Here is a 24,740-nt window from a genome sequence, read left to right as displayed (position 1 = left end):
CGAGAGGACTAGTCCCAAGGACGTTACTTACCTTACTAGTTGGCTCTATTATCATGTTAATACGCCCCTGTAGCTCTGCTATCATGCTAATGATTGTGCGTCGTCAGAGGATGATCTCTCTTACCTCTCCGCTGCAATCTCCACCCGACACTGGATTTCGGCTCAGTGCACATGATCCCGGATTTTCGGTCATGCGCACTATGAAACCGAGTGTACGTGTCCCAGCTTCAAACTGAAGTAGTGCACATGACCAAAAGTCCGGGTCATGCACACTCAGCAGAAAACCAGTGTCAGGCGGCGATGGCAGCGGAGAGGTGAGTGAGATCATGCTCTGATGCTGCACATTCATTAGCATGTTAGCAAACTCACAAGAGCATACTAACATTCTAAAGGGGTTGACTAGCCAGGGGAACTAACACCCTTGCGACTAGTCTCCGCGCTCAGTAGCATAAGATAAAAGATAGGTAGAAATACTTTTTCTAAAGATCTTTGTCTATGCTAGTGTATACAGGGACAGTTAGGCAGGGATTAGCAATATACACCTAGAACTGCTCGTGGTTCTTGGTGCATATTGAACCTGACAGGTTCCCTTTAAAAGGGTTGTCCAGGTTTGTGAGCAGAGTCTGCAACTGCACAATCTGAATCTTAACTGTGTGTGGTGTGCACGTGTCGCGGGCTGAGGGGCCGCGCTCTCTACGCTCGGGTCCGGGGCTGCTGCTGCTCGGTGGCTCGAGCGATGGGCCGGACCCGGGGACTCGAACAGCGCTCCTCGCCCACGAGTGAAAAGGGATGGTTTGTTTGGGGAGATAGTTCGTGACGCCACCCACGGGTCGTGGTGATAATGGGCACCACCGCTGCTGGTGACGGGGATCCCGGGAGCGATGGCAGGGAGCAGCTAGGATGTTGGTTCCCCCTCCGTGGGTAGGGGTTGGTGATCCCGGGGCCCGGTGGTGGTACGGGGAGGCAGGGTAGCTGGGGTGCAGGGTTGCGGGGCGGCGCGGTGCCAGATGGCACTGTTGTACTCACTCAGGCACAGATTCACAGAGTCTCTGGTAAACCAAACGGCTGGATGGACGGGTCCCGCAGCCGGCTGCAGTGTCTTTGCTCTCCCCGGACAGGTTGATGGTGACTGTCTTTCCCTGCACCGCTGTGAATGTATTGACTCCGATGGTTTCCCACTGGTAGTCCGCTCCCCGACGTGTATGTACCGAAGGAGCCCGTTTTGCCCGCAGGTGCTGGCCCTTGGATCTCTAGCCTATGGCGGTGGCTTTTTATCCTCACTGTGTGGACGGTTGCCTTCTGTCGGGTCTTGGGTGTGAGGGAACCCCTGGGGTCCTGGTCACTATCGGATTTGACCGTTGTCGGCGGCTCCTAGCCTGGTCGGGGTCTGATGGCCCTGCCTTTGTGCTTGGTACAGATCTGCTCCTCGGCTCGGTACTGGTGGGCCACCGACCGTCCCCGGTCCTACGGTTCCGCTGACCTGCACCAACTCCGGCAGACTGCCACCACCGTCTGCCGACCTTGCTGACAGTGCCTGGGCTCCTACCCAGACACCAACAGTTTCCCTCTTGTCACTTTCAACTCCAAAACTGAACTCCAAACTCTAATTGCTTTTTCCCGCCTCCAGGCCTGTGAACTCTTCAGTGGGTGGGGCCAACCGCCTGGCTCCGCCCCACCTGGTGTGGACATCAAGCTTGGAGGGTGGCAACAAGGATTTTGTTTGACTGCTGTTGCCTAACCAGGGGAGTGGGTGTGTGTGTTGTTGTTGTGTTTGTGACTACCTGGCTAGTCCACGGCGTCACACACGCTGTTAGACTTCCCTGGTATTGCCGATGCGCGTGGTCACATGACTAAATGCGTGCGATTTGCAAATATGCAGTCTTGTGCCGACTCTACGTGTCCAGCTTCTCTACATTCACTTCTATTGAGAAGCCAGATGACACGTGTTTGTATATGATCACATGTATGCAAGTCACATCCGTGCGGTCATGTGACAGATGACTCTCATTGGCAATAACATGGAATCGTAACATCGTCTGCAAAGCCATAAAGTGACTGCAGACCTGGCTCTCAAACCTGGACAGCCCCTTTTAATACAATCATTCTTTCTTCATACCATTTGCAGATGACCCAGTTATACAGGAAGATTTGCTCTTAACACTGATTATTTATTTTTAATTTATTTTTTTACTCCTTCGCTAAGCAATCTAATCAGCCATTTAACGAGTGTGTTGCTTGTTCATCGGGTGATCGGTGGCATGTTTTACCAAGACGATCATAACTGATAAATGGGTGATGATCATTAATCTCATCAGCCCTTGTAAACGGATCCTCCTTTTCACATCTCTGCTGAAAAATACGCGCTGCAGAAGTGATGCATCAGCTCCCTTTCCATTCACTTCAGAGGGTGATATAAGAGAAGAGGGACGGCCATCCATCATAGAATAGTTTTCTATATGCTTCAGTATTTTTATGTGAAAAGCTATTTAAATGTTTCCAGGGTCAAGGAAGGTATTACCGTCCTGCTTCCCCCTGGAGCGTGAATGATGGCTCCGTCTGTATGGGTCTCCATCCATTTAGAGAGCTGTCAATCACTGTGTGGCCTAGGGAATTATGTCTGACAGGCTCTCTCTGAGTCTTCATAGTATTGAAGGGGTTTGTCCACAATTAACATTAATCACCCATCCACAGCGCCTCCTACCAATCACTACTTCTGAATGACCCAGTTTTGGAGACATTTATTGCAGAAGTAAAGCATGTGCGATACTGCCTAAAGAATGTGTAAAGCCTGTTTCAGACATCAGTGATTCTGGTACGTATGTGCCAGTGTTTATACGTACCAGAATCACGGACATACGCAGACCCATTATAATCAAGGGGTCTGCTCACACATCAGTGATTATTCACGCGTGTCCGTAATTGCTGCATGGAGACATGTCCGTTTTTTTCTGGCATCACTGATGACCCATGGACCACACAGTGGTGTGATCTGTGAAACACGTACCAGAAAAGCACGGACATTTAAAATAATAAACATGTTCAACTCCCCTTTCCTGCGACACTCTGTGCAACCCCTGCTCTCTGCAGCCTCCAGGATTGGCTCATGAATGCAGCCCAAGCCGACCCGGACGTAGCTGCAGAGAGCGGTGGGTGGATGCTGCAGAGCCGAGGAGTTCAGCACCACGGACAGCAGGAACGCGACATGTGAGTAATGTCCATGTGCAATAACGGATCACGTATCATGGATTGCACATGGACAACCCACGTGTGCCGTGAATCACAGAACACGGAGGGACATGTGCGTGTTTTACACGTCAGTAAAGAACGTCTGTGTTTTTTACTGACATGTGAAACGGGCCTAAGGCTCCACATCAGCTGCTGACCCAAAACTGACCTTTAACCTTCTGTCTTACACCACACGTGGCAATTCACGCATGCCTCTGTACCCGCCATGGGTTGCTCAGAGCTGCTGAGCTTAGTGATTGGCTGCAGCAGCGGAGACAATGTGTTGGAACACGAGGGTAATTAAAGCACAGGTTGTTTGGGGGGGGGGTTTGTACAGTGCATATTAGGAAATGTTTTCTGAAAGGGTACACACCCTTGAAGCTTGCCTAAGTAAGTTAATCCAGTAAAGAAGCCCTTGCCCTCACACTGAAAAGATTGGACAACCCTGCTTTTAGCATTTCAAAAATCCTCCAAAACATACATTTTATTTTCCGAGCATGCCAACCTGCGAACTGACAAGTGTGCAAAGTTCTGGTGTCAATTAGCTTGTCAGTCTCTGCCTTCCCCCCTTATCACTGCCACACCAGCGTAATTACAGTACATGATCTGCTCTGTGACTACCCGGATCTCACATCATCTGCTTCAGGGACCAGTAATTCCTTTATTATTATTTATTTATATTTTTTTAAAATATACAATGCTTTTCTATAAGAACCTTGATTTGATTCCAATTCCGGTCCACAAAGAAAGCACAATATTCACTACACATGGAGTAAAATATAGAAAGTTTCAGGGCTTGTCTCATCTTTTTAAATGGGTAAAATTTTAAAGTTCTTGTGATAACAAGTAACTTTGGACTTTACTCTTTATTGAAAGTCTTTTTTTTTTGTTCTCAAGAATGGGAGGATTTTTAATTCTATAGCTTACCCTTTTTTTCTAAGGCTCCTATCACATTGCGTTTCAGTGGCTCCGTCGGGGCATATGTCCGAAATCCCGCCCCTCCCCCCACCAAACTTGTTTCGGACGTATACGCCGACAGGGCCATTGACTATAATGGAGCAGACAGAGCAAGCATGTGAAACACACAAGTAAAAAAAGAAAAAATACAGCTCATCGTATGATATTATGCTGGTTAATTCATGTTGTAGAGAAGGTCAGACGGTGCATGGAATAAGGGAGGCTTAAACGTGATTGCAGAAAAAAAAAATATCCAGCAGCAACGTCTTCATAGGGAAAATATTTTTCTTAAAATTCCATTTTATTGAAAACTAATTAAAAATCATAGTGCAGCAAGTTATAAACACACGGCTGACGCGTTTCAGAAGTTAGACTTCCTTAATCATAACCAATTTTTTTCTTTTAGAGCAAGCGTGTGCTCTGTCTTGCACCATTTTCGGGTGTATACGCGTTTTGCAGGCGGACACCCAAACGTAGTCTGCTACGTCTAGGCATCCGCCTGCAGAAAGCGTATAGACCCGAAAATTGTGCAAGACAGAGCTTATGCTTGCTCTGTCTGCTCCATTATAGTCAATGGCCCTGTCGGCGTATACGTCCGAAACACGTTTGGTGGGGGGAGGGGTGGGATTTCGGACGTATGCCCCGACGGAGTCACTGAAACACAATGTGAAAGGAGCCTTATGTTACCGGCCTCGTCGGTGGTCAGAGAGGTGAATGGTTTACTAGGCAAACAGTGTGCCCCTCCCTGAAGCTGTCTAAATCTCTGAACTCCTCCATTCTCCATGCTCCTGCGCTCCTCCGATGCTGCGGGGGCAAAGCTGCCTGTGCTAGAAGTATCTGAGAGTACATAGTTCAGTCAATGGCTCAGCCATGTCACCAAACCAAACTGTGAATCTTCAGGAGCGCATCACCCCACAGCAAGCAGGATGTCTAGAGGCAGGGGAGCGGTATGCTCTTGAAGACAACTGGAAACAAGCCCATCATTATCCTATTTGTTCATTGATTTACTAGGCTGTTCATAAATTATAATAAATATTACGGTATGTTCCTATTTTGTATCAACAGGTTACACTCTCAAAGCGTGAAGCCTTTCTACAGGCCGTAGGAAAGGAGACGGTACAAGAATTCCTACACTTCATCGAGATACATGTAAGTACTGTGTTATTAATAGGTTAAAGTGGATCTTTTCTTTGGACAACTTCTCATTGTTGTAAGGTTAACAATAAACTAATCACAAACGTTATCCCTCTGGACCACCCAGCTGGGATCTATAGGGAAAACAGTCACTAATTCTGTATAGTGCCACCATGTGGGAAATCAGTCATTACACAGGGCCTTTTCAAATCAGTTAGTAGAGTTGAGCGAGTATCTAACTATTCATAACGAGTACTTTCTAATGCTCGTGTATTCATTCCGAATAGCGTGAAATGCAAGTCAATAGGGGAAAAACTCGCAAAGGAACGAGTAACCCGAATGCCGTACTATTCATGCGAAATTCAGGATACTCATTACTTTGTAAAATTTCTCATTGACTTGCATTGCACACACTATTCGGAATGAATACGCAAATAGTAGACCATACTCGTTATGGGTATAGCGAATACAAATAGTTAGATACTCGCTCAAATCTAGTTGTTACCCATCTCCACGATGGATAAGAAATTAGGTGGTTTTATGCCCAGTTCCTTCTTTCTTTCCCAAGGTGGTTTCTCCCTTCCACCATTGTTCTTCCCTTGTTCTGTTCTATCTCCTTCTCATCCCTCGGAGCGGTCCCTAAACTAATTGGACCTAGCCAGTCCAGTGCGCCTTTTTCTGCCCAGGACTATCAGAATCCTTATTCGTTTTACCTGAAGGACATTGCAGAGGGTTGGCAGCCTCCTAAGGCCAACATCGCCCGTTGGATCTGCTATCCTCAAAGCTTAGCGAGCAAAGAGACCACCCCCACCCTATGTAACGGCTTGCTTTACTCCCACAGTGGGGGCCTCCTGGGCTGATCGGCATCAGGCTTCTGCCTTACAACTCTGTAAGATTATCACCTGGTCCCCTCTGCATACTTTCTCTAAATTCTACATAGTGCACCCCTATGCTTCTGCTAATGGCAGCTTAGGAACAAATGTTTTGCAAGCGTCAGTGGTCTAGAGTCTAACCTGAGAGTTTATACTACATTTCCTTCATTCAGTTTGTTCTTCCCACCCTTGGGGACTGTTTTTGGATATTTCTCAATGTTCCCCACTGAAACAATATAGAAAAGAGGATTTTGGGCACTCGCAGTAAAATATTTCTCGGAGCCTTCTTTGGGGGACAGATCACTTATTCTGCTTGTTGTTTCACTTTTCTATATTTTTAGTTATACTGTTTTCTCACTGACTGATTAGCTTCTTGCCAAATTGGAGAGTACACCTTCAGACACAGCCCATAGTTAAAGGGAACCTGTCACATGTAAAACCCCTATTATCCTTCAGATATGGAGTTAATCTGCAGGATAATAGTGTTTGAATCCTGCCCGGCGCCTGTACATTGAACACCACACTGACTGATAGCCGGTCTGCATTAGTACCAGCTGGCAGTCCGTGCGAGGTGCTCAGTCACAGCCGCTGCTCTCCATGCAAAGAGCGGTGACTGAACCCGCACCGATGCCTCTCCCATGACTGCGACCTGAATGCTGCCAGGAGGATTAAAGTTAATTTCCACTCGGCAGCGGGTTTGAATCTGCAGGTGCCAGGCAGGATTCAAATGCTATTAACCTGCACATTAACCCGATATATACAGGTAATAGCCTTTTTATACTTGCAAGGTTCCATTTAAGTCCCCTTTTCTTTATCTCCCCCCCCCCCTCCCCCAACCCAGACAATTGTTAATAAATGGTTCAACCAGGTCAAATACATTAATATTTTACACGTCTTCCTCCAGTATATATGTTCCCATTATGAGCACTTTACAAGCCCTGAAAATTGTCACTTTAGAAAACCTAGGAAATAAGAGTATACATTACAGTGGAACCTTACTTAACGAGAACAATCCGTTCTGGGACTGTGCTTGTTAACCAAGTTACTCGTTCAGCAAAGCAAGATTTCCCATAGGAAAGCATTGCAATGCAGACAATTCCTTCCACAATGTGTTACATGTCCCATCCTGGTCCCCTATTCTGTCATTCCACACATGCACAAACACACACAAACACACATATTATATGCTCACCTTACTTTCCGTTCCATCGCCGGTCTCCTGGGACTTGCTGTTCTCCGGTGCGGACTGTGTATCGGGTTACCATAACGATGAGAGAGGAACTTCCTGCCAGAGCGCTGACGTCAAAGGCAGAGCCGCTTGCCTCTGATTGGCCAGCGCTCTGCCTTTGAGTAGCGGTGACAGGAACCAGAAAGTTCCTGCTTCGTCGCTATGGATGCCGATGCACAGCCTGGATTGGAGCGGAGCGGCGAACTACAGGACCCAGGAGGCCGGCGATGTAATGGAAGGTACACATATTCTATGCTCACCTTGCCTTCCGTTCCACCGCCGGCCTCATGGTACTTGTAGTTCGCCGTGAGCACGTCGCGATGTACCCGGGAACTACAAGAACCATGAGACCAGCGGTGGAACGGAAGGTAAAGTGAGCATAATACTGTATGTGTGTGCGTGCATGTGCGTGTTTGTGTGGACTGCAAGTGCGGACGAAACCGGAAGTGTCGGAGGTGAGGATTTTGCTCGCACAGCAAAGCTTTCTCGTAAATCGGGTTACAAATTTACAGAAAGCTTTGCTTGTTAAGCGAAATTCTCGTTAAGTGGGTTACTCGTTAAGCGAGGTACCACTGTATTCTGTCACGATAACCCTCCTCTGGATATGCTCAGTATACACTTTCTAGACATTCTGCTGGATTCCTCCAATGTTACACAGTCCATTAATGGCGCTGAATACAATCCGCTCTGTACCATCCTCTGTGTCCATTCTTTATCTCTTCTGATTGTCATTAGAAGCTTTTTATTTATTTTTTTTTTTTCCCCAGAAAAATGCGTTTGATCCTTTTGATCTGGAGGAATTACTAGAAGAGCTGCCGAGGAAACAGAAAGAGGAATTATGGCAGAAGCTGAAGACTTTGCTGACAGACATTTTGGGGGAAAATCCAGTGGAAACGTGGAACAGAATAATTGATGACAGTGATGACGACATGGAGGTGGAAGGAGCTTCAGATATGGTATGTGCACAAAACGTCAAACCCCCTAAAAGGGTGTTCTCAAGTTATGAAAGTTACAATTCGGTCTAGAAATAATAGACCTTTGCCGCCATGCAAAAATGTAGGGATCATAAATGATCATGATATATCTGAAAATGAAGAAACTTTAACTCTTGACAATAATGAAATAGAAATCTATAGAAAAAAAATAGGACGTGGTGCTATATGATGCAGAGACAAAAAGCTGACAATAGTATATCGATATAGTAAAGTATTGGCAACTGTGTAGCTAGCAAAACATATTTATAAAAAAGAACCAAAACACTGACATATCTAGCAAAAAGATGTCATATTTCAGTACAACACTAGAGTTGAAATTGTGCACACACAGCAGCAGAGGTCATATAAAGCTAAATAGGCCTTGACCGACTAAACTATTTTCTGCCCTCTAGAGGGCACTAGCCTGGCAAAACACTTCCTTACAGTAACATATAGAGAGGTACAGTGGAACTTTGGTTTACAAGAACAATCCGTTCTGGGAGTGTGCTTGTAAACCAAGTTACTCGTCTAGCAAAGCAAAATTTCCCATAGGAAATTATGAAATTCAGACAATTTGTGCCACAACTTGTAGCATGTCCCATCCTGGTCCCCTATTGTGCCTTCCCACAAATGCACAAACACACACACATATTATGCTCACCTATCCTCCGTTCCCTCGGCGGCCTCTTCCCTGGATCTTGCGGTCCGCAGGCATGTGGATCCGGTAACCATCGCGACTGATGCAGCGGCTGCCGCTGTCAGCGCTTCAGCAGCTGACGTCTTTGGCATGCGCAGCTTGCCTCTGATTGGCCAGCGCGCTGCCATTGGGAAGCACTGGCTGCGGTAGCACCTGCGTCAGCTGCGATTGTTATCGGATCCACATACCAGCGGACTGCAAGAACCAGGGAAGAGGCCGCCGAGGGAACGGAGGATAGTTGAGCATAATATGTGTGTGTTTGTGCGGACTGCAAGAGCAGGTCACAGCGCGGTGAAAGTACGCAACCGGAAGTGTGTGCGGTGAGTATTTGCTCATACAGCAAAGCGTTGCTCGTAAACTGAGTTACAAATTTACAGCAAGCTTTGCTCGTATAGCGAAATACTCGCTAACCGAGTTACTCGTAAACCGAGGTTCCACTATACTTAGAAGGGAATAACCATTTGTTACAGCTAAATAGATGAAATGCCTAGCTCAGAATGGACCATGGCCCCTTTTTTTTTTTTTTTCTTTTGACCATGCCAAACCAAAAAAAAAAAAATGAACCAGATCATAAGTTAGTATTTGTGCACCTTCAATAAGAGCACTTTCACCATGTGGCTATTCCACAGCCGATTGGCTGTCATTATAGTCAGGGGTCAGCTGATAACCTCCATACCTGTCATGACGTTCCATTTGTGAATACCAGCTGCGAGTTGGCGTTCATACATAGTAATTCAGCTATACAGACCAGTATTGATGCAGTGCTCTGTAAAGCACAATCAATCAGTTTTATCCGAGCTTCAAATTCCCTATGGTGACTGTTAAATACAGTAAAAGTAAAACAAAAAAGAATTATAAAGAAAATACAAATTCAAATCACCCGCCTTTTGCCGCTTTAAAAAAAAAAAAAATACACTCGTTTGGTATCGCCGCGTTCAGAAATGTCCAATCTATCAAAATATAAAATAAATTATCTGATCGGTATACGAGAAAAAAAAATACAGAACTTCAGTATATCTTTTTTTTTTTTTTTTTGCCATAACATTGCCAAAAGAAGCCCTCAAAACATCGTATCTACTCCAGAATGGTATCAGTAACAATTAGGGCTGTGGAGTCGGTAAGCCAAAGCTTCGACTCAGACTACTCAGTTTCCCTTGCACCGACTCCGACTCCCACATAAAATGCTTATATTTAAGTGAAAAATGTATTGTAGTACAATATGAACATCAGACATTTAATCATTTTTATGATACAATAATCAAGATATTTAGAACATTAAATATATTTATTTGAATACAACTTTAGAACACAAAACTGTAATACATTGTAAATATGTAATACACTATGTAATATAGATTACATATATATCGTGTGTGTATATATATATATGTATGTATGTGTGTATATATATATATATATATATATATATATATATATATATATATATGCTTCACATTGCACTACAATAAATTTTTCACTTAAATATAAGCAATATACTAAATGTTATATTGCTTATATTTTTATATTTTGTTTTATTTTGTTTGTTGAAAACTGTTTTCTTCGGCGCTCCATTGGGAGACCCAGACGATTGGGTGTATAGCACTGCCTCCGGAGGCCACACAAAGCATTACACTAAAAAGTGTAAGGCCCCTCCCCTTCTGGCTATACACCCCCAGTGGGATCACTGGCTCACCAGTTTTCTGCTTTGTGCGAAGGAGGTCAGACATCCACGCATAGCTCCACTGTTTAGTCAGCAGCAGCTGCTGACTATGTCGGATGGAAGAAAAGAGGGCCCATACTAGGGCCCCCAGCATGCTCCCTTCTCACCCCACTTGTGGTTTGTAAGGTTGAGGTACCCATTGCGGGTACGGAGGCGGGAGCCCACATGCTGTTTTCCTTCCCCATCCCCCTGAGGGGCTCTGAGGAAGTGGGATCTTACCGGCCTCCAAGCCCTGAGGCCGGGCTCCGTCCACAGACCCATTGAACCTGCTGGATAAGGAGCCGGGGTACCGTTCAGGGACAAGGCCCTGCAACGTTCAGGTACTCTGTGTCCCCCTATGGACTGGCCGCGCACACTCCAGACTTGCTGGGTGTGCTAGTGCGCCGGGGACAGTAGCGCTGCGCGCTGGGGTTTGAGTCACTGCAGCTTGGCTGAGTGACTTTATGTGTTGGGAACTACCGCGCCGGCCGCTCCGGGAGCGGCGGCGCGGCTGGGACTTGTAGTGCGCCGGGGACTTAGCGCCGACCGTGCTTTTACGACGGCGGCGCTTATAAATCTAGTCCCCGGCTTTTGCGGCCTAGCTCCGCTTCGTTCCCGCCCCCTCCCTGTCAATCAGGGAAGGGGACAGGCGTTGTGCAATCGTCAGCGCCGAGGGCTGGAGCCTTATTTACATGCTCCAGCCCTCTCACTGGGCACAGTGGGACGCAGGTTTCCCGCTTTTTGTCTGAGCACACCCAGGGCCCGCCCCCCCCTCCACAGAGACGCCGGCAGCCATTCCTGCATGCAGTCTGGCTGGGGAACGGACACAGGCTCTGGGAGACCCAGACAAGGGATTTCTGGCGACCACACACCCGCGTTAAGCGGGCGGTAAGCAGCACATTCGTGCTGGCCCCACTAGTGCCACAGTGTTATTTGGTGTACTTTTTCCTGTACCAGATATATCTATATATATTGCACTGTAAGGTCGCTTCTTGGCTGTATACCCCTATTGCTCTGAGGAGACGACAACATGTCATCTGCAAAACGCAAGGGTGCCAAGACACAGGCTGTGAACGCTGCTTGTGCTGCTTGTGAGGCTAATCTACCGGCAGGTTACAATGACCCCCATTGTGTGCAATGTTCGGTCCCTGTGCCACTTCGTCAGCCGGAGCCTATGGTGGTTGTGGCCCAGGCAGAGTCGCCGGTGAACCCTGTCCCGGTGACGGGGACAGAGTTTGCTGTTTTCGCTGACAGGATGTCTGTCACTATGACAAAAATCCTAGAGACCTTGCAGGCCAGGCCAGTTACTCAGTCCAGGGACACTGCTGCGGCAATGTTCCCCGGTCCCCCTCAGTTGGAGTTAATCAGTGCTTCAAGGGGGTCCCAGGCATCTCAGCCTGACGGCTCTGATTCAGATGACAGTCCCAGGCAGCCTAAGCGTGCTCGCTGGGAGAGACCCCCCACGTCATCACGCGGATCAGGGTCTCAGCGAGAAGAGTCTCTACATGATGAGACAGAGGAGGGTGATCAGGAGTCTAATCCTGAAACCGCTCTCAATCTGGATACTCCTGATGGTGACGCCATGGTAAATGACCTTATAGCGGCCATCAATAGACTGTTGGATATTTCTCCCCCAGCCCCTTCTGCAGAGGAGGCAGCTGCACAGCAGGAGAAGTTCCATTTCAGGTATCCCAAGCCTAAACTGAGTACTTTTCTGGACCACGCTGACTTCAGAGAATCAGTCCAGAAACACCATGCCTACCCAGATAAGCGTTTCTCCAAACGTCTTAAGGATACACGTTATCCCTTTCCCCCTGACGTGGTCAAACGCTGGACCCAGTGTCCAAAGGTGGATCCCCCAATCTCCAGGCTTGCAGCCAGATCCATAGTTGCAGTGGAAGATGGGGCTTCACTTAAAGATGCCAATGACAGACAGATGGACCTTTGGTTAAAGTCTGTCTATGAAGCTATTGGCGCGTCGTTTGCTCCAGCATTCGCGGCCGTGTGGGCACTCCAAGCTATTTCAGCTGGCCTGGCACAGGTGGACTCTATCATATGTCCAGCAGTGCCGCGAGTAGCGTCCCTAACCTCGCAAATGTCTGCGTTTGCGACTTACGCTATCAACGCTGTCCTGGACTCTACAAGCCGTACCTCAATTGCGTCTGCCAACTCTGTTGTCTTACGCAGAGCCTTGTGGTTAAAGGCATGGAAAGCGGATTCTGCTTCCAAAAAATGTTTAACCACCTTGCCGCTATCTGTAGATAGACTGTTTGGTGAACAATTGGCTGAAATCATTAAGCAATCCAAGGGTAAGGACTCCTCCTTACCCCAGCCCAGATCAAGCAAACCTCAACAGAGGAAGTGGCAGTCGAGGTTTCGGTCCTTTCGAGGCTCCAGCAAGACCCATTTCTCCTCGTCCAAAGGGACTCAGAAGGAGCAAAGGAGCTCAGATTCCTGGCGGGCTCAGTCACGCCCCAAGAAAGCAACCGGAGGAACCGCTTCCAAGGCGGCTGCCTCATGACTTTCGGCCTCAGCCCTCCGCATCCTCGGTCGGTGGCAGGCTCTCCCGCTTTTGCGACATTTGGCTGCCACAGGTCAAAGACCGGTGGGTAGCAGACATTTTGTCTCACGGGTACAGGATAGAATTCAGTTCTCGTCCTCCGCCTCGGTTCTTCAGAACCTCCCCACATCCCGACCGAGCAGATGCCCTTCTGCAGGCGGTGTGCTCACTAAAAGCAGAAGGAGTGGTGATCCCTGTTCCTCTGCAGGAACAAGGGCAAGGTTTTTACTCCAATCTCTTCGTGGTTCCAAAAAAGGACGGCTCGTTCCGTCCTGTTCTGGACCTAAAGCTGCTCAACAAGCATGTGAACGCCAGGCGGTTCCGGATGGAATCCCTCCGCTCTGTCATTGCCTCAATGTCTCAAGGAGATTTCCTTGCATCAATAGACATCAAAGATGCTTATCTCCACGTGCCGATTGCTACAGAGCACCAACGTTTCCTACGTTTCGTGATAGGAGACGACCATCTCCAGTTCGTAGCTCTGCCATTTGGTCTGGCGACAGCCCCACGGGTTTTCACCAAGGTCATGGCGGCAGTGGTAGCAGTCTTGCATTCTCAGGGTCATTCGGTGATCCCTTACTTAGACGATCTACTTGTCAAAGCACCCTCTCAAGAGGCATGCCAACACAGCCTGAATGTTGCGCTGGAGACTCTCCAGACTTTCGGGTGGATCATCAACTTTTCAAAGTCAAACCTGGCACCGACTCAATCACTAACGTATCTTGGCATGGAGTTTCATACTCTCTCAGCGATAGTGAAGCTTCCGCTGGACAAGCAGCGGTCTCTACGGACAGGGGTGCAGTCTCTCCTTCAGGGTCAGTCGCACCCCTTAAGGCGCCTCATGCACTTCCTAGGGAAGATGGTGGCAGCAATGGAGGCAGTCCCGTTCGCGCAGTTTCATCTGCGTCCACTTCAATGGGACATTCTCCGCCAGTGGGACGGGAAGACAACTTCCCTAGACAGGAAAGTCTCCCTTTCTCAGACTGCCAAGGATTCTCTGCTATGGTGGCTCCTTCCCACCTCATTAACGCAGGGAAGATCATTCCTGCCCCCATCCTGGGCAGTGGTCACGACAGACGCGAGTCTGTCAGGGTGGGGAGCAGTTTTTCTCCACCACAGGGCTCAAGGGACGTGGACTCAGCAGGAGTCCACCCTTCAGATCAATGTTCTGGAAATCAGGGCAGTGTATCTTGCCCTATTAGCCTTCCAGCAGTGGCTGGCAGGAAAGCAGATCCGAATTCAGTCGGACAACTCCACAGCGGTGGCATACATCAACCACCAAGGAGGGACACGCAGTCGGCAAGCCTTCCAGGAAGTCAGGCGAATTCTCATGTGGGTAGAGGAAAGAGCATCCACCATATCAGCAGTTCACATCCCGGGCATAGAAAACTGGGAAGCAGACTTCCTCAGTCGCCAGGGCATGGACGCAGGGGAATGGTCCCTTCACCCGGACGTGTTTCAGGAAATCTGCCGCCGCTGGGGGGTGCCGGACGTCGACCTAATGGCGTCTCGGCACAACAACAAGGTCCCGACCTTCATAGCGCGGTCTCGCGATCAAAGAGCTCTGGCGGCAGACGCCTTAGTGCAAGATTGGTCGCAGTTCCGGCTCCCTTATGTGTTTCCACCTCTGGCACTCTTGCCCAGAGTGTTACGCAAGATCAGATCCGATTGCAGCCGCGTCATACTCGTCGCCCCAGACTGGCCGAGGAGGTCGTGGTACCCGGATCTGTGGCATCTCACGGTCGGCCAACCGTGGGCACTACCAGACCGTCCAGACTTACTGTCCCAAGGGCCGTTTTTCCATCGGAATTCTGCGGCCCTGAACCTGACTGTGTGGCCATTGAGTCCTGGATCCTAGCGTCTTCAGGATTATCCCAAGGGGTCGTTGCCACCATGAGACAGGCTAGGAAGTCCACTTCTGCTAAGATCTACCACAGAACGTGGAAGATTTTCTTATCCTGGTGCTCTGCACAAGGAGTATCCCCCTGGCCATTCGCGTTACCTGTCTTTCTTTCCTTCCTACAATCTGGGTTGGAAAAGGGCTTGTCGCTCGGCTCCCTTAAAGGGCAAGTCTCGGCACTATCCGTGTTTTTTCAGAAGCGTCTAGCACGACTTTCTCAGGTGCGCACGTTCCTGCAGGGGGTGTGTCATATCGTACCTCCGTACAGGCGGCCGTTAGATCCGTGGGATCTAAACAAGGTCCTTGTTGCTCTCCAGAAGCCGCCTTTCGAGCCTCTGAGGGATGTGTCACTTTCTCGACTCTCACAGAAAGTGGCCTTTCTGGTAGCGGTCACGTCTCTTCGGAGAGTGTCTGAACTAGCAGCGCTGTCATGCAAAGCTCCTTTCCTGGTGTTCCACCAGGACAAGGTAGTGCTGCGCCCCATTCAGGAGTTTCTCCCTAAGGTGGTATCCTCTTTTCATCTTAATCAGGATATCTCCTTGCCTTCCTTTTATCCGCATGCAGTTCATCGGTATGAAAAGGATTTACATTTGTTGGATCTGGTGAGAGCACTCAGAATCTACATTTCCCGCACGGCGCCCCTGCGCCACTCGGATGCACTCTTTGTCCTTGTCGCTGGTAAGCGCAAAGGGTCACAGGCTTCCAAAGCCACCCTGGCTCGATGGATCAAAGAACCAATTCTTGAAGCCTACCGTTCTGCTGGGCTTCCGGTTCCATCAGGGCTGAAGGCCCATTCTACCAGAGCCGTGGGTGCGTCCTGGGCATTACGACACCAGGCTACGGCTCAACAGGTGTGCCAGGCAGCTACCTGGTCGAGTCTGCACACTTTCACCAAACATTATCAGGTGCATACCTATGCTTCGGCGGACGCCAGCCTAGGTAGAAGAGTCCTGCAGGCGGCAGTTGCCTCCCCGTAGGGGAGGGCTGTCTTTGCAGCTCTATCATGAGGTATTTCTTTACCCACCCAGGGACAGCTTTTGGACGTCCCAATCGTCTGGGTCTCCCAATGGAGCGCCGAAGAAGAAGGGAATTTTGTTACTTACCGTAAATTCCTTTTCTTCTAGCTCCTATTGGGAGACCCAGCACCCGCCCTGTTGTCCTTCGGGATTTTTGGTTGTTTTTCGGGTACACATGTTGTTCATGTTGAATGGTTTTCAGTTCTCCGATGTTACTTCGGAGTGAATTTGTTTAAACCAGTTCTTGGCTTTCCTCCTTCTTGCTTTTGCACTAAAACTGGTGAGCCAGTGATCCCACTGGGGGTGTATAGCCAGAAGGGGAGGGGCCTTACACTTTTTAGTGTAATGCTTTGTGTGGCCTCCGGAGGCAGTGCTATACACCCAATCGTCTGGGTCTCCCAATAGGAGCTAGAAGAAAAGGAATTTACGGTAAGTAACAAAATTCCCTTCTTTTGCCACTTACATAGTGTTATATAAGAGTGGTACATAGTGTTATATATATATATATATATATATATATATATATATATACCGTATTTCTTTGTCGCTCCATTGGGAGACCCAGACAATTGGGTGTATAGCTTCTGCCTCCGGAGGCCACACAAAGTATTACACTTAAAAGTGTAAAGCCCCTCCCCTCTGCCTATACACCCCCCGTGCATCACGGGTTCCTCAGTTTACATGCTTTGTGCGAAAGAGTGTCTGAGCTAGCAGCGCTGTCATGCAAGGCTCCTTTCCTGGTGTTTCACCAGGACAAGGTGGTGCTGCGCCCGGTTCTGGAATTTCTTCCTAAGGTGGTATCCACCTTTCATCTCAATCAGGATATCTCCTTACCCTCTTTTTGTCCTCATCCAGTTCATCAATGTGAAAGGGATTTGCATTTGTTAGATCTGGTGAGAGCGCTCAGAATCTACATTTCCCGTACGGCGCCCCTGCACCGCTCGGAGGCACTCTTTGTCCTTGTCGCTGGTCAGCGTAAGGGGTCACAGGCTTCCAAATCCACCCTGGCTCGGTGGATCAAGGAACCAATTCTCGAAGTTCCCTCAGGGCTGAAGGCCCATTCTACCAGAGCCGTGGGTGCGTCCTGGGCTTTGCGGCACCAGGCTACGGCTCAGCAGGTGTGCCAGGCGGCTACCTGGTCGAGCCTGCACACTTTCACCAAACACTATCAGGTGCATACCTATGCTTCGGCGGAGGCCAGCCTAGGTAGGCGAGTCCTGCAGGCGGCGGTTGCCCACCTGTAGGAAAGGGCCGTTTTACGGCTCTATTACGAGGTATTATTTTACCCACCCAGGGACAGCTTTTGGACGTCCCAATTGTCTGGGTCTCCCAATGGAGCGACAAAGAAGAAGGGAATTTTGTTTACTTACCGTAAATTCCTTTTCTTCTAGCTCCAATTGGGAGACCCAGCACCCGCCCTGTTCCCTTCGGGCTGTTGTTTTTTCGTGTACACATGTTGTTCATTTTGAATGGTTTCAGTTCTCCGAAATTTATTCGGATTGAAGTTACTTTAAACCACTTTATTAGCTTTCCTCCTTCTTGCTTTTGCACTAAAACTGAGGAACCCGTGATGCACGGGGGGTGTATAGGCAGAGCGGAGGGGCTTTACACTTTTAAGTGTAATACTTTGTGTGGCCTCCGGAGGCAGAAGCTATACACCCAATTGTCTGGGTCTCCCAATTGGAGCTAGAAGAAAAGGAATTTACGGTAAGTAAACAAAATTCCCTTCTTTTCGGACCATATGACGCACTTTTTTTCCCCCCAAATGTTGGGGGAAAGTTGGGGGTGCGTCTTATGGTCTGACTATAGGGCTGCGGCTGGGAATGAGGGTGCTGCGGGTCATCGGGGGCATGAGCAGGCAGCAGCAGCGCCTGCCGTGACCATGTGGGCCCGCTCATTACATATGCACGCCCATCCTCCCGCCCATCTCTCAGCGCTGAAGCCGGCACTGACAGGTGGGCGGGAGGACGAGCGGGGACGCGCGCATAGCAAAGAGCCGGCCGCATGATCACCCCTGGCAATTACAGCCTGGAGTGATCATGTGCGGCCGTATTCATTGCCTCCCGCGCGTCATTACCAGCGCGGGGTGCAGTGAATCAGTACACTCACCCGTCCCCGTGTGTGGAGCCGCCCTCCTGCTGCACGCGATGTCTTCCTGTCTGTACCGGTCAGCTGATCTGTGCTGAGCTGGTCAGCTGATCGGCACAGACAGGAAGACATCGCGATGCAGCAGGGGAACGGCTCCACACACACAGGTCAGTGGCGCAGAGAGGAAGATGATCGGTGCTGGAGGGAGTGAGGAAAAGGTGAGTATAAACGTTTATTTTTTTTCTCTGTGCTATAGGATACAGGCCATATACCAGGATGATATATGAGCACGATGGGGGCATATAGCAGGATGGGAGTATATGAGCAGGCAGGATGGGGGGTATATGAACAGGATGGGGGGTATATGAATAGGATGGGGGGTATATGAATAGGATGGGGGGTATATGAATAGGATGGGGGGTATATGAACAGGATGGGGGGTATATGAACAGGATGGGGGGTATATGAACAGGATGGGGGGTATATGAACAGGATGGGGGGTATATGAACAGGATGGGGGGTATATGAACAGGATGGGGGTATATGAGCAGGCAGGATGGGGGTATATGAACAGGATGGGGGTATATGAACAGGATGGGGGTATATGAACAGGATGGGAGTATATGAGCATTCAGGATGGGGGTATATGAACAGGATGGGGGTATATGAACAGGATGGATGGGGAAATATGAGCAGGATGGATGGGGGGTATACCAATAGGATGGGGGTATATCAATAGGATCGGGGTATATGAACAGGATGGGAGTATATGAGCAGGATGGGGGAATATGAGCAGGATGCTGGTATAGGAGCAGGATGGGGGTTTATAGCAGGATCATATACAAGGCAGGAGGATCATTACCAGGATGGGGTACCTTAGTAGAGAATTTGGGGACATTACCCCCATAACAGTGTCAGCAGCAGATCCTCGCCCCATAACAGTGTGTCATGACCACATTTTTTGCTTAAAGTTTTATTTTCCCATTTTCCTCCTCTAAAACCAGGGTGCGTCTTATAGTCCGGTGCGTCTTATAGTCCGAAAAATACGGTGTGTGTATATATATATATATATATATATATATATATATATATATATATATATATATATATATATATATATATAATAAATTATAAATATTTATTATGTATATAAACACTATGTAAGTGGCAAAAAACAGTTTTCAACTAAAACATGCTAAATAACATTTGTGCAGTGTATGAATTTGTTGTAAGAAATAGAATTGCTTCCATCAGATCCTCCTTCGCAGATGACCTCAAATCTGACCTAATAATGTTAAGGCTAGAGAACAACATCTCTACAGTAACTTGGGTTGGAGGCAAAGCCATAACCACATGGGCAACATCTCTAACAATTTCCGGGTATAAAGGATTGCCTCATGCAGTCAGTTGTGATGAACGGTTGAATGTTTCTATTTCTTTGAGAGCAAGTGAAACATTTTGCTGAAATCTGGTCAATCTGCTGCTATAGGAGACGGAGTGAAATCTTTTTCCTTGTGGCAACGCTTTCCCTGCTCCATGTCATCCAAATACTTGTCAAAGTTAAACTCCTCATCTGATGAGGATGAAGATATGGCAGCAGTAGCACTGTCAGGACCCAAGTCCTCTTGCGCCTGGCAATCCTGTAGGCCACTTATCCTAACTGCTACCTCAGTCAAAGCTTCTTTTCCTTTAGTAAGCTGTTGATCATCAAGCAGTATCCGATGACTTAGGTCCACATAAACAGCTGCCAGAAGAATTTTATTTTCCAATAGCTGTGTCTCTCTCCGTTTCATTGAAGAAGAAATGCCATCTGTGATTAAACCTCCTCTTTGGGACAGGCAAAATAGCAAGTTCTTCCACTCCCTTATGAAAATGCCAGGAGTTAAATCCTCAGCTTGTCATTTTTTTAGTCACGGTAAATGGGTGATTAAGCAATTCCTTCAATTCAGCCACCTGTGTCCATTGACCTTCACTTATGGTGAACCCTCAGGTTACCCTATCTATAAGAAACGATTTTAGTTCAAGCAATCGCTCAATCATTAAATAAGTGCTGCCCCACCGAGTGACTTGATCAACAATTGCCCCTTTCCCAGCACGTCTCTTCAAGATGAAATTCTGGCAGCAATAACCAATTCCTTTCTCGCCTTTTCATTGGGGGACACAGACAGTGGGTATTATGATGTCTCCAGGGAGGCGTGACACTAGATTTGCAAAAGTGTTAGCTCCTCCCCCCACAGTATATACCCTAGCTAGGCAGGAAATTAGCTCAGTTTTTTCTAGTGTCAGCAGGGAGGCTGACATGTCTGGACTGAGCTCCACTAGAGGTGCCTCAGGCCAGCTTATTTTGTTTTTATTTTTACTTTTTATTTTGTTTTCTTATTCATTATATTTTTGATAGGGGCAATACCAGGGTGCCTTGCCACCCCCGTTCCCCCCCGTGTACGGGCAGAGGAAACCTGGCGTGCACAAGCCGTCAGTCTTCCCTCGCTCCCAAGTGGTCGGGTCTGCGTACCCCTCCAGGCTCACTGGAAGCACCTCACACCAAGGTAGCTCCAGAGGGCTAGCAGAGCCGTGGACCTGCTTCAGCCTTGAGCCGAAGATGCGTCCCTGAGATCCCCGCATCCATCACCGACGCGTCTTCAGACGGAGCCAGGAGCAGGTAAGGAGACAACGAGTCATCTCTCACCTGCATCCAAACCGCCGCTTGAAAAGGCGCCGGTGGGGCAATGCAGGCCGTGATCCCGGGGAGCATCATTAATTTAGCCCCCGGCTTCGGCCTGCATGCTAGCAACGCCCCCTCTCACTGCTCTGGAAGCCGCTCCCTCACTCAGGAGCAGCTCCTTTCCGATTGGCCGTCACACTTAGGGCTGGTTCACACTAAGCGACAGCGACAACGAGGTCGCTGTTACGTCACCATTTTCTGTGACGTAACAGCGACCTTGTAAGTCGCTGTTATGATCGCTGCTTAGCTGTCAAACACAGCAGCCGAAGCAGCGATCATAACCGCGAGAGCAGGGAGCCGCGCACACTGCTTAGCGCTGGCTCCTTGCTCTCCTAGCTACAGTACACATCGGGTTAATTAAACCGATGTGTACTGCAGCTACATGTGCAGAGAGCCGGAGTCGGCAGCACAGGCAACGTGAGAGCTGCGGAGGCTGGTAACTAAGGTAAATATCGGGTAACCACCTTGGTTACCCGATGTTTACCCTGGTTACAGCTTACCACAGCTGCCAGATGCCGGCTCCTGCTCCCTGCTCGCTTCATTTCGTCGCTCTCTTGCTGTCACACACAGCGATCTGTGTGTCACAGCGGGAGAGCGGCTTTGAAGAAAACGAACCAGGGCTGTGTGTAACGAGCAGCGATCTCACAGCAGGGGCCAGATCGCTGCGCAGTGTCACACACAGCGAGATCGCTCATGAGGTCACTGTTGCGTCACCAAAACCGTGCCGTAGCAGCGATTTCGGTAGCAATCTCGCTATGTGTGAAGCACCCCTTAGTCCCAGCCCTGAGACCAATAAGCCTCCGGGGGCCATCTCTCTCCTCCAGGCTGCCAGGAATGCTGGACGCCATTTTCCACGTGGGGAGCAGACTTGGCTCTGCACTTCTGCAGCACTATATACCGCTCTGCTCAGCGGTATATCGCTGTCTCTCTAGCGGTGTGTGCCTGCTGGCTAGTGGTGTATATCCGCTATTAGCGGTATATACTGGCTCTGCCTGCAGGTATATGCCGCCTTTTTGACAGTATATGCCATTTTGCTACAGTATATACCGGCTCTGCATAGCAGTCACTTTATAATGCTGCTAGTGGCTCCTCACTCATATAACTCTACCCCTATAGGGCCTTAGGACTCTATTGCTGAAATGCGTAACCGGAAGGGTGATAAAGCTTCCCAGGCGTCCTCTATGGACCTGTACTATGCCTGTACCACCTGTGGACGCTCGTTTTCTAACGGCCGAAGCTATCCACTATGCCGGGGCTGCGATGCCCCTTCTACCATGTCACATCAGACCCCGTTGCCGGACCAGGATGCCGTGCAGTTTCTGGATTCTGCTCCGGCCAGGCAGCTCCCCCATCTGATGACGTAATTCCTGCATGGGCTCTTCTAATGTCTAAAAGGTTAGATGACCTTGCCGCTCAGATATCCCAGCCATCCTCAGGCTCCCACAGCCTTACCCCGGCTCAGCTCCCTCAGAGGAGCCCGCCTGCTTCGTCTGGTCCCTCCTCCCCAGAACGTAAAAAGGCTGTTTCCAAAAGGCGCCATTGCGACCTCTACGCCTCTTCAGACTCTGACGATGGTCAGTCTGACCCGGGCTCTGTGACTTTTAGTAGTCACGATTCCCAAGACTCTGATTCAGAGGTCCTTTCTGAGTCTAGGCATATGGAAGACCCACTAATTTCGGCTGTCAATCACTCTCTGTCGATCTCTGATCAGCCTCCTGACCCGACTTCTCAGTCGGCAATCAAGCGGGCCAAGAAGCCTCCTAAATCCTTTGCTCAGGATCCGGTTTTTCGGCAAATTATATCTAAACGGTGGGATCACCCTGATAGAAGGTTTAATAAAAAACCCTTCTTCTTTTTCGCTCCTAATTGGGAGACCCAGACAATTGGGTGTATAGCTACTGCCTCCGGAGGCCGCACAAAGTACTACACTTAAAAGTGTAAGGCCCCTCCCCTTCTGGCTATACACCCCCCCGTGGGAGCACGGGTCCCTCAGTTTTTGCTTTGTGCGAAGGAGGTCAGACACGCACGCATAGCTCCACTGTTTAGTCAGCAGCAGCTGCTGACTATGTCGGATGGAAGAAAAGAGGGCCCATACTAGGGCCCCCAGCATGCTCCCTTCTCACCCCACTTTCTGTCGGCGGTGTTTGTTAAGGTTGAGGTACCCATTGTGGGTACGGAGGCTGGAGCCCACATGCTGATTCCTTCCCCATCCCCATTAGGGCTCTGGGCGAAGTGGGATTTTACCGGTCTCCAGGCACTGAGACCGTGCTCCATCCGCAGCCCCTGGAGAAGCCGCTGGATATGGAGCTGAGTATCGTCAGGGACATGGCCCTGCTCCGTCAAGGTACTCTGTGTCCCCGTGCATACGCGCGCACACCGCAGCATTGCTGGGTGTGTTAGTGCGCCGGGGACAACAGCGCTGCTGCGCTTGTGCCATTTCCTCACTTCAGCTTAGCGGAGTGGGTAGACTCAGGGAGAACGGTCGCGCCGGCCGCTGGGACTGCGACGCGGCTGGGACTTGTGGTGCGCCGGGGACTTCCGCGCTGACCGTGCATATATCACGGCCGCGCTTATTACTACAGTCCCCGGCTTTTGCGGCCTAGTTCGTTCGTTCCCACCTCCGCACCTGCCAGTCAGGAGGAGGGCGGGACGCTGTACAGAGCATCAGCGCTGTGGGCTGGAGTCTTTTTTACATACTCCAGCCCTCACACCAGGCACAGTAGGACGCAGTTTCCCGCACTTTGTTTGTGGCACGCCCACGGTCCGCCCCTCTTCACAGAACGCCGGCAGCCATTCCTGCCTGCACGCTGAGCTGCAGAGGGGAGACGGGGAGACCCAGACACGGGATTCTACGGCCTCATACCCGCTGTTCAGCGGGCGGTAAGCAGCCTCAAGGGCTCACCCCCACTTGTGCCGTTTGTATACTGAGTATTTTGTGTTTGCAAATACTTTGTACTGTACGGTCGCTGGTGATTCTCGGCTATATACCCTCCTAGATTACAAGGAGGCAACAGCATGTCGTCCGCAAAACGCAAGGGTGCCAAGGCACAGACATTATATGCTGCCTGTACCGCATGTGGGGCTGCTCTACCGGCAGGTTCCACTGACCCCCATTGTGTGCAGTGCTCGGCCCCTGTGCAACTTGCACAGCCGGGGCCTCTGCTAGACGTGACCCAGGGTGTACCACCTGTGAATGCTGTCCAGGTGACAGGAACGGAGTTTGCAGCTTTTGCTGACAGATTGTCTATGACCATGTCAAAGATTCTTGAAACATTGCAGTCTAGACCAGTAACTCAGACCATGGACACTGTGGCATCATTGCTCCCTGGTCCCCCTCAGCTGGAACACTTCCAAGCTCCGGGGGTGTCACATGCACCCCAGGGTGACGATTCTGACTCGGACGACAGTCCCAGACAACCTAAGCCTCAACTTCGTCTCACTGGTCAGGATCCCAGCGGGACGAATCTATGGGGGATGAGGCGGATGTAACTGATCAAGATTCTGATCCTGGGACCGCTCTCAATCTGGATACACCGGATGGTGACGCCATAGTGAATGATCTTATAGCGTCCATCAATAGGATGTTAGATATTTCTCCGCCAGCTCCTCCTGCGGAGGAGGCAGCTTCACAGCAGGAGAAATTCCATTTCAGATATCCCAAGCGTAAA

General features: G+C 49.4%; 1 protein-coding gene across 2 annotated transcripts in view; it reads left to right on the top strand.

The window, feature by feature from the left end:
- Positions 1-24,740, top strand: part of NCAPG2 (non-SMC condensin II complex subunit G2) — a 265,879-nt gene that overhangs the window by 28,672 nt on the left and 212,467 nt on the right. For both annotated transcript variants that reach the window (XM_075315453.1, XM_075315452.1), the window contains exons 2-3: positions 5,248-5,331; positions 8,184-8,372. In XM_075315453.1, coding sequence (XP_075171568.1) covers positions 5,248-5,331; positions 8,184-8,372 — 273 coding nt within the window. The remainder of the gene's footprint in view (positions 1-5,247; positions 5,332-8,183; positions 8,373-24,740) is intronic.

The sequence above is a fragment of the Anomaloglossus baeobatrachus genome, chromosome 6 (genome assembly GCF_048569485.1).
Source record: "Anomaloglossus baeobatrachus isolate aAnoBae1 chromosome 6, aAnoBae1.hap1, whole genome shotgun sequence".
Taxonomy (NCBI): Eukaryota; Metazoa; Chordata; class Amphibia; order Anura; family Aromobatidae; genus Anomaloglossus; species Anomaloglossus baeobatrachus.
This window is presented reverse-complemented; position numbering and strand designations above follow the sequence as displayed.